Source organism: Populus euphratica, unplaced genomic scaffold (assembly GCF_000495115.2).
Source record: "Populus euphratica unplaced genomic scaffold, PopEup_1.0 scaffold507.1, whole genome shotgun sequence".
Lineage (NCBI taxonomy): Eukaryota > Viridiplantae > Streptophyta > Magnoliopsida > Malpighiales > Salicaceae > Populus > Populus euphratica.
The window spans coordinates 119,714-129,211 of NW_011500383.1; the positions used below are offsets into that span (position 1 = coordinate 119,714).

The following is a 9,498-nucleotide window of genomic DNA, read 5'->3' on the forward strand; positions in this document are numbered from 1 at the left end:
GAAAGAATAAATGAAAGATACTTATCAAAGCATAGCATGAAGAATGCCCATCACCTTTAGACGGCGCGTGAGCCTTCCTCCATGTTCCGATTGATGTTATTTTTTATGTAATTAATTGTTTATTTTTGTATTTTAAAAATATTTTAAAAAATAAAAATTATTTATTTTTTTATTAATTTAAAATTAATATATTTTTAATATTTTCAAATTATTTTAATATATTAATATCAAAAATAATTTTTTAAATAAAAAACATTATTAATATATATTTAAATATAAAAATTATTTAAAAAATAACTGCAATCGAATCATAACAATTGCAGTAATGTGGCGCCGACAACCCATTTCGCTTTCTTTCTTTTTCTCTGTCTCATTGCCTCGGTGGCTGGCTTATTAAATTCTCTGCATTAGGTCTCAATGGTTTCTCATTTTTCAAATATAGTCCCTTTACTCTAAACTTTTAGAAACATTAAGAATCCAAACAATATTTCGCATAATTGAGCATCAACAACCCTACATTTAGATTTTTTTTTAATACCATGATAACCATGTAAAATAAAAATTAAAATAAATTATCTACTTTAAATCACAATAAACACATAATATAAGAAATAAACTGAAAAGAAAAATAAATCAATAATCAAAGGAAAAACCCAAAAACACACATAAAAATTACAAAACACTCTGTGGATTAACTTCTAACTGTGTTTAATCCACTTGGCTAATTTAGGATTGATGTATGAGTTGATTCAAAATGTGTTCTAGTGGGATGTAAAGAAATTACTTTTAACTGTAATTTCGGATGTTCCATATTGGTCAAGTGTGATTAGTTGTATATAGAATTTTAAATTAATTTCAAACGAAATAGAAGAAGATACAAGAATCAAATGAGTTGTAATATTTGGATCCTCATAATCTCGTGTTTGTAGTATCTCTTGATGCTCATCGGTAGCCATGATAAAAGAAAAGGCCATTTCTCTGTCTCTCGACTCATTACCTGCATGTGCTGCTGTCCAGCAAATTCCCAAGAAATATCAGTCCCTGATATGTAATGAAATTAGACATCAATACATCAAAATCATCGAGAAAAACAGGATCTAATCCAAAACCGTAAGCAAGGAGACGGCCATTATTGATGTTGTTGTAGTAGTTGTTCAAGTGCTTGGAAATGAAATGAGAACTGGTAATAATTCCATACCAGGGTTTGCAAACACAGTTGAGTTTCGGTGAAGTTTTTCACAGGCAGCCGTGAGAGAATCTCGATCATCACGTCTTCAGGGGAAAGGTCTCCTCCATTCTTGGTATCCATCTATATATATATATATCGACAAGATGAACTTGAATCGAAAGATGAACTTTTCCTAAGATAATCGAGTAGAAGCAATCTATATATATATATATATAGATCGACAAGATGAACTTGAATCGAAAGATTAACTTTTCCTAAGATAATCGAGTAGAAGCAATGGCTTTTATCTGCCATGCAATCCTTGAAGATGGTGTTTTAGATGAAATATCATGGAAGAACATATGATTTGGGATGCGTCAGATTGAGAAAGAATTCGAGGCGTGCTTGACTTCGAGACAGACAAATATCCAAAATCTCCACATTTCATTTCTTTGAAATCACGCGATTTACCGGAACACGTTCACGTATGGATTTGTTTCCAAACAAATGAAACCAATGCCATATATTGCTGTACCCATAGATTTCCATTACCTTTTCCTTGTCTTTTTTTGTGGGAGTTAAGAAAGCAAACTTTAATGAACTCCTTCAAAATCATTTTGCTAAAATTAAATTAAATTATTGCTTAATTTATAATTTCAACAAAAAAAATTCGTTTAAGACATGAAAATTTTGAGAAGTACTAAAAGTAAATTAGATGAACCGGCTTACCGGTTAAGAATCGATTAACGGACTGGAATAAGTTAAACTCGAGCCTTCTCATGCACGATGAGAGAGGTGATGCGGCAGACGCGAGGTTAATAAAAAGACTGCAACATGCAAGGCTTTAAAGTTCTGGCTTAAACTTCACTAAGTTACACATTCATCCAATAATGGCACTTACAGAACGCTGTAAATTCCTCAATGTTTGTTCATTTTTTTTGTTCCATGACTACCCTGGGGCTTCTTGCCCCATGTTCTGAAGCATGTCCAGTTGTTTACTAATGATGGGAAAGACATCCAAGGGGAAGTAAGACAGAGTAGAACCCCATTGTCATGCATGCAGGCCCCTCCCAATTTTATTAACTTGAACAACTTCTGAAAAGTGCCAGATGAATTCCTTGACATTGCTAACTTAGGTCACGCATGCGAAACTGGCTGAGGCTCCACCTTTTGGGGAAGTTCAGCAATGCACTCGACTTCAATCTTGGCATCCAATGGCAATGCTGCTACCTGATATGTTGAGCGAGCAGGAAATGGTGCAGGGAAGTCTGTAACACAAACCATATTATTAACTTATGTTCCAAACTGCAATGATGTCAGAGATGCCAGATAACAAATTTTCATTTTCTCATCATGGGACAAAAATACTTTTTAAAGAAATTTCCAGATACATGCTATTATGTCAAAAACTGATCCTTCAGAAGCTTAAATGTTATCCAGTATGCACTTATTGGCAAAGAATTTGATGCTACAGAATAGCTCGGACTTGCCAAAACTCTACCAGAACAGCGAAGAAAATATGCATAGTGATCAAGGTTAGCCAAAAAGCGAATTCACATATTCCAGTTTCAGTCAACATGCTAAGTTAATGGCAAGTTGATCATCAATAGATGTATTGAATGTTTATCAATCCTGCTAGAACTGTAAGGGACAATTCTTAATCCATGTAGAAGTCTTACCTACATATATTGATTATACAGATCCAGATTTCTGGTCTGTACTGCCTAGAGTTCAAAAATAACATGCATTATCATCCACATGTAGAAAACTTAAAAGTCAGTGTGGGTGAATTTGGAAAGCACCTGCCATGCCAGGCATTGAAGTTTCTCACTAAAGCATATTCTACATTTGCAGAGTGATATACAATGTTCTCATTTTCTTGTTACTGGCAGATCCAATGTATTATAGACATGGTAATTTGCAAAACAAATTAGGGGAAAGCCTATATGCTCCATAACATGCCAGCACAAATAATCTGCACAAAACAATTCGATCATAACATACATTTTGCATAGATATCATTCACTTTCTTGAAGTCTTTCAAGTCAGCCAACCTACAGAAAAAACAAAGTACAAACAAGGACAGAGTCAATTCTCTTTCCAATCTTCAAAAAAATAAAAAAATATTGCAAGGCAAAAAGAGAACCCTACATTATTGTTGTCTTTACTACCAAGGAATAGTCGCTACCACTAGCTTTCAGTATCTCCCCCATGTTCTTAAGTAACTGTAAAGTTCATAAAGTCAATCTGTCGGTTATTAATCTGCTTATCAGCTTGAAACTGAGAAGCTATGCACAATTACAGTCAAACTAAGACCAATCAACAAAATAGGGCAGAAGAAACTTGGCACAAATACAACTAAATCGAACCCAGAAAAACATTCTTGAAGAGGGAGATAATAGAGGAGAGAAATTGCACAATCAATAATAGAGGAGATAATAGAGGAGAAAAATTGCACAATCAATAACATTTACGCAAAGCTCACACTGATATCTAAGAGGAAACATTATATCAGTGGAAAAGACTACATGCTACAATTTCAACATATCTTCAGATAAAAATAGGTTGATCATATAAGGACTAAGAAATAAAATTGCTAAAACCACTGGAGCTAGCCTCTTGAGCTGAACACCAACTCAACCGAGAAAATAAAAATAAAAAGATGTGAACAACATGAAATTCTAACTCAAGGGCTGCTTATACCTGTTCTGTCTGATCCTCAACATTCTCCGAGACAAATTTCCCAGTCTGCATAAGAGTATCAAAAATCATATTGCAAGTATACAAGAAAGTGATTCTAAGAAAAAAATAACTAAACATATGCAGTAGCGTGGTTTGATCTCAACAAACATGCAACGGTAGAATAATTAAGGACCCCAACAAAAGCATATTTGATACTCCAACATCATAAAAACCAAAAGAACAGGAAAATATGAAAGAAATCAAACAGTCATTCAAAATGGAAATGGAGCATTCAATCATACCTCTGGAATGAGACCTAAGACACCAGAAACAAATACTAGGTTATTGGATTTAATGGCTTGAGAATAGGGCCCCAATGCAGCTGGTGCCTTGTCAGTTTTAACAGCCTCTTTTTTAGCTACAATCAAAGCATACATTTGCCACCGTCAGCCATCAAAGCCACAAAATCGAATCCCAAAATAAATCAACCTCCTTTCTAGCAAAATAACTGCAAAATCGAACCCCATACAAATCACCCTCTTTCCTAGCAAAACAATCACACATTAAACAAACAAGTCTCAAAAAGTCCTTCATAAATTTCTAAACCCAATACATCATTTTAAAACAATAAAACTAGTCAATTATCAAAAATATTAAAACTTTTCAACTCTCCACATCTATCAAACCAATATCATCAAACCCAACATTACAAAATTCCCATACTTTTCTACAATGTTGATCATTCACACACATATTAACAAAAACCCACAAATCAATTTCCATGAAAAATCCAAGATTTTTTACTCTATTCATACTATCACACATTAACCAAAACCCAAATATCATTTCTCATAAAGTCTCAAACTTCATATCCAACTTACTATTACACGCATTTAGCTAATCAAGTCCACATGTAGAATTCGAAATAAGAAGATAATACTAGAGAGAGAGAGAGAGAGAGAGAGAGAGTTACGAGGTAAAGTGTAAGTGGTCAAGGAAGCGAAAGGAGTGGCTAATCGAGAGGAACAACACTGCCGCCAGAGACCGGTATTGATGACGGAGGCGCAACCAATGCCACCGATGGAAAAAGGGGTTCGGTTGCGCACTGCGCCGGCGTTCATCAACGAGACATTGAAGGGTTTTAGAGCACACCACGACATTTTCTCTCTTGTTTGCAGTTTTCTTAATGAGGTTGCAGGTGATGCTTTAGATGGAGTTTTTTTAAAGTTAATGGTGCATCTAATCCTACTCTTAATCTTGTCATTTTTAGTCCTCATACTTTTTTTTATCCCAATATTATCCTCCACCCCTCATATCCATAACCATTAAGGGTTAAGGATGATCAAATCCATCATTTTTAAAGTAAATTTGGTTAAATTAAATGATTTATTTATATATTTTTCAATATTTATTATTTTTCTGTGAGGGTTATTACAAACAAGGATAGAAGGATGAAATTAAGAAAAAGAGAGTAAATGATAGCTATGGCATAAGAATAAGGTCTGGTGACCAAATAACACCATTAATTCCTTGTTTTCAATTGTGGTTGCTGACAGTAGACACTAGTAATTAAGTGGAAAGGGTTTATACATTAGGTGTTTAATTCTCTGGTCCAGTTGTTTTGGGCTAAGTTGGAAGCTCACACGTTTATATTAATATCAACAATCTTGTCAAGCCCATCATTCACCAGTCTTGCTGTAAGCAGATAGATAATTATTTATTTTTATGTTTTAAAAATATTTTTTTAAAATAATTAATTTTTATATTTATTTTAAATTAATATTTTTAGATTATTTTAACATTTTGATATCAAAAATAATTTTTAAAAAATAAAAATTATTATTTTAATATATCTAGCCACCTGACAAAAAAACCAAGTGACTGAAATCGAATGCATTGAATTGGTTTTGAAGCAAGCTCGCTACTCTTCCTAGGCCTTTTGCATGCATGTTTTGGAGCCTGTCCCTTCAGTAAACAAAGTGCAACTTAACTAACGGTAGGTGAGCATATTTGCTGGTGATGATACTATTTTCTTTATTGGCAAGTTAGTTGAAGAACATGGTGGCACTTTCTTTTTATTTCTATTTTTCTACAATTTTTTTTATTTAATTTTTTAATTGAGATTGAATTTTTTTCATTGAGATTGAGCCTAAAATTTAATAAATTACAAGTTTAACAAATTAATTTAAGTTTATAAATATTTATTTAGATTTGTTTAATTTTTTATTAAACTTTTTTTTTAGTTGCATTTCTTAATATTTTTTTTGTTTTTTATAAGAAATTTTAGTTATTTTAAAAATAACATATATTGTCTCTAGTGTTTTTCTTTAATTTTGTAGGTTTATCCTTTTAAATAATTTTTTTTAATTAAATTAATTAATTTTATTATTTTACGTTAAATTTATCAGCTGCTAAGTCTTTTTAGTTAAGTTCGAGTTTATAATTTAACATATTACAAGTTTAAAAGATTTACTAGGACTTATTTAATTTAATTTTTTTCAGGTTTTTTTTTTTCATTCTCCAAATGTGTTATTTATAATGATTTACTCGGATTTGTTTAATTTTTTGTTAAACTTTTTTTTCTTAGTTGCATCTATTAATATTTTTTTTTGTTTTTTATAAGAAATTTTAGTTATTTTGAAAATAACACATATTGTCTCTAGTGTTTTTCTTGAATCTTGTAGGTTTATCTTTTTAAATAAAATTTTATTTTTTAATTAAATTAATTGATTTTATTATTTGATGTTAAATTTATTAGCTGCCAAGTCTTTTTAGTTAAGTTCGAGTCTAGAATTTAACATATTACAAATTTAAAAGATTTACTAAGACTTATTTAATTTAATTTTTTTCTATTTCTTAGGGTTTTTTTTTTTCATTCTCCAAATGTGTTTTCTGTAAAAATAATTAATCTAGTTATCTAAGATCCTTATACGAGTCGGTTCTTAAATTGAGTATTGCAAGTATGGCACATCATGCCACACAGAACAGGACAGGAGTATTCATTTTCCTTCAGTCGAGCCTTGTACTTCCATTAATGGACATCATGCCAACACATTCCATATTGTTCAAGCAACGTCTTGCAACCCAGAAAGGCCAAAACCAACTCCCCTTTCTTTTCTTATTTTTTTTTCCTTTTTTGATTAATTTGTGAGTGGAAACAAGTGATCTAGTACTATACATCATTGTCATCACATACATAATTTCTACAATTTGGGCAAGACCCGTTTCTAGCCAGCCATTTATCTAGGCAGGACAGATGAAAGTAGTGTCCACAGTGGGGAAGTTTTCTCATTGAATCTCCATCCGTGAAATCCTGACAAAAAAAATTGTTAAAAATCTGTTAAAAGCAAGATTACAGTTATTTCCTCACAGAGCTAAAATAATCATTCAAAGACAATTAGTTCAGTACCTGCAAGCAAATAGCACAACTCAAGGCGGGGCAGCATTGCTCAACAATGTTACCGTCAGATTTGAATGTGCATTCAGGAAGTTTTTTGATACAATCCTCGGGCAAGCCTCTAACTTCACTTGTGTCATAAATGTCTGATATTTCTCTGTAAGTTGTTTCCATTGCAGTAATCTGAGAGATTTACAAGCCTGATTAAGTCCCACGTAGTACATTCAATAATCTATTCTAAGAACTATTGGTATGCAAATTGAACAGGTCTACTTACTTGCCATTGATAGGCTTTTAGCACTGCAGGACCTACCCATTCCATGAATACCTTCCCATTCAACAAGCTGTGCAAGAGAGCAACCTGTAAAAAAGTAAAGTCCCCTTTACTTTGGACTCTAAAGCGCATGGCCCTCCCTCTTAATTTGAAAGAGACAATCATGATGCTGTGTACAGTTTATTGAAACGGGCCTCCCTATTAAATTTTGCAGTTCTTTTCAACATGCATTCAGTGAAAAATACCATATCAATATTCAAAGCAGATGTATGTAATTTTCATCCTTTGTTTTTTTCCTGTGAAACTCATTGAAATGCTGGTGTATTTACATAGTGGATATGAATATTATTTACCTTGGACAATGGTTCACCATTAGTAATTGATTCTAGCAATTGAACTGCAGTGATGGCACCTGCAACAGCACCTACTCCAGAGCCACGAAGAAACCCAGTTTCTGTTGTCTGACCTTTCATGGCTCCTATGATTGATCCCACTAGAGCCCCTCCTGCAAAACCAAGGCTAAAATTTGAGAATCATGCAAAGAGGTTAAGGAAGAGCTAGCATCCAAATGAATACCGATATTTTCATAGAATAAATAATTTATTTGACAGATTAAGCAAAAATATGTGATTATATAGGCCTTACTTAAAGTGTGGATTATGTGTATATAATTGTATTCTTTCTGTCACTATCTAATGTCAGTGGAAGTTTCTTTATGTAGCAAGTGGAAGCCTAGCTAGCTTCATGTACATTGGAGAGAAGTGTGGAGTCAGCAAGTAGCTAGAAGTGCATTTATTAATGCCCATCCATGCATGGGATGGACTGGTGATTTTGTGGCCCTAGCATGCATGGAACACAGTCATACATCTTTAAAGGTGAAAATAAAACTCTTGTCGTAACACTAATATACATGAAGGCATGAAGCCATCTCTAACAGGTTTCAGCTAAAAATGCTGCCAGAAGGATTCCCAGAAGGGCGAAAATGCAGTGTTATAAAGGAAGAGAAAAGAAGTTAAAAAAGTTTCCCTGGATGTGAACTACTTTTCCATTAACCAGACCAGAAAATGAAGATATATAGTTCAAGGAGGAGAGGCATACCTAGTGCAAAAATACAAGTAGATGCAGCAAGGACGGAATTCTTCAGAACTGATCTAATGAAATGTCCAGTTCCAAAACCCTCTAGCTTTGCTGCAAAAACCCACGAAGAAGCGGCCTCTTTACACCTGAAAGAAGCTTTTGTTACGCCAGAAAACCACCTTTTCATCATTGGAAGAACGGAATTTTGCTAGGGTGTGAAAGCCTTAATTTAGCTGATGAGAAGGAAAGCAAAGGTAAGTAGTGTGCAGCTGCCAAATGTGTGAAGCCACACACAAGCATTTATAGGAGGGTACACAATAGAGCATTTATGATGCACATATATACATGCATGGATTGGGAAAGTTGTTATGCATGACAGCTTCTCATGCATGCAAATTGATGAAAATAATGCACAGAAAATGACAGTAATTTAGGCCCCTCTTCCCATTTTCAGCAAGTTCACTTGTCAACTTTCTCTTCCCGCGGTTGATAAAGCTACCCTAGGGATAGCATTAAAAAGGACTTAATTTTGATTTCAATTGCTTTTTATATATATTGTTTTTCTTGAGAAATAATTAAATAAATATTTTTTTAGTATTTACTATAATTTCAATGTATTAATATTAAAAAAATAAAAATGCAAACAAAAAACTATTTTAAAAATCACTCTTCACCACAATTCCAAATTTTATATTTATTCATTAAAAATGATATATTTTATTTAGAATGACAACTTGTGAGCTTTCATTGTCACTTGTCAATTATCTTATCCTAGGCCAATGGCTGAAATCATATAATAACATTTCGAGTTGTCCCAGAAATTATGAGCTATCCCCTCTTCCGCACACTTGGAGGAAGAGAGAGCAAGGAGAGGTACAGCAAGAGAAAAATGAGACTGAG

The 9,498-nt window shown here is 33.1% G+C and overlaps 2 protein-coding genes across 2 annotated transcripts; both read right to left on the minus strand.

Moving 5' to 3' along the window:
• Nucleotides 1–1,983: 1,983 nt before the first annotated feature.
• Nucleotides 1,984–5,066, minus strand: LOC105114265 (reactive Intermediate Deaminase A, chloroplastic-like). The gene is made up of 6 exons (XM_011010766.1): nt 4,824–5,066; nt 4,153–4,268; nt 3,872–3,916; nt 3,320–3,393; nt 3,173–3,222; nt 1,984–2,436 (listed from the first exon to the last, which is right to left on the minus strand). The coding sequence occupies exons 1-6, from the start codon at nt 5,008–5,010 to the stop codon at nt 2,306–2,308; spliced, it is 603 nt and encodes a 200-aa protein (XP_011009068.1). The 5' UTR covers nt 5,011–5,066; the 3' UTR covers nt 1,984–2,305.
• Nucleotides 5,067–6,925: 1,859 nt separating this feature from the next.
• Nucleotides 6,926–8,886, minus strand: LOC105114267 (NEP1-interacting protein-like 1). Its single transcript, XM_011010767.1, has 5 exons — nt 8,620–8,886; nt 7,875–8,026; nt 7,525–7,608; nt 7,260–7,430; nt 6,926–7,163 (listed from the first exon to the last, which is right to left on the minus strand). Exons 1-5 carry the CDS (start codon nt 8,786–8,788, stop codon nt 7,023–7,025), a joined length of 717 nt encoding a protein of 238 aa, XP_011009069.1. The 5' UTR covers nt 8,789–8,886; the 3' UTR covers nt 6,926–7,022.
• Nucleotides 8,887–9,498: the final 612 nt, after the last annotated feature.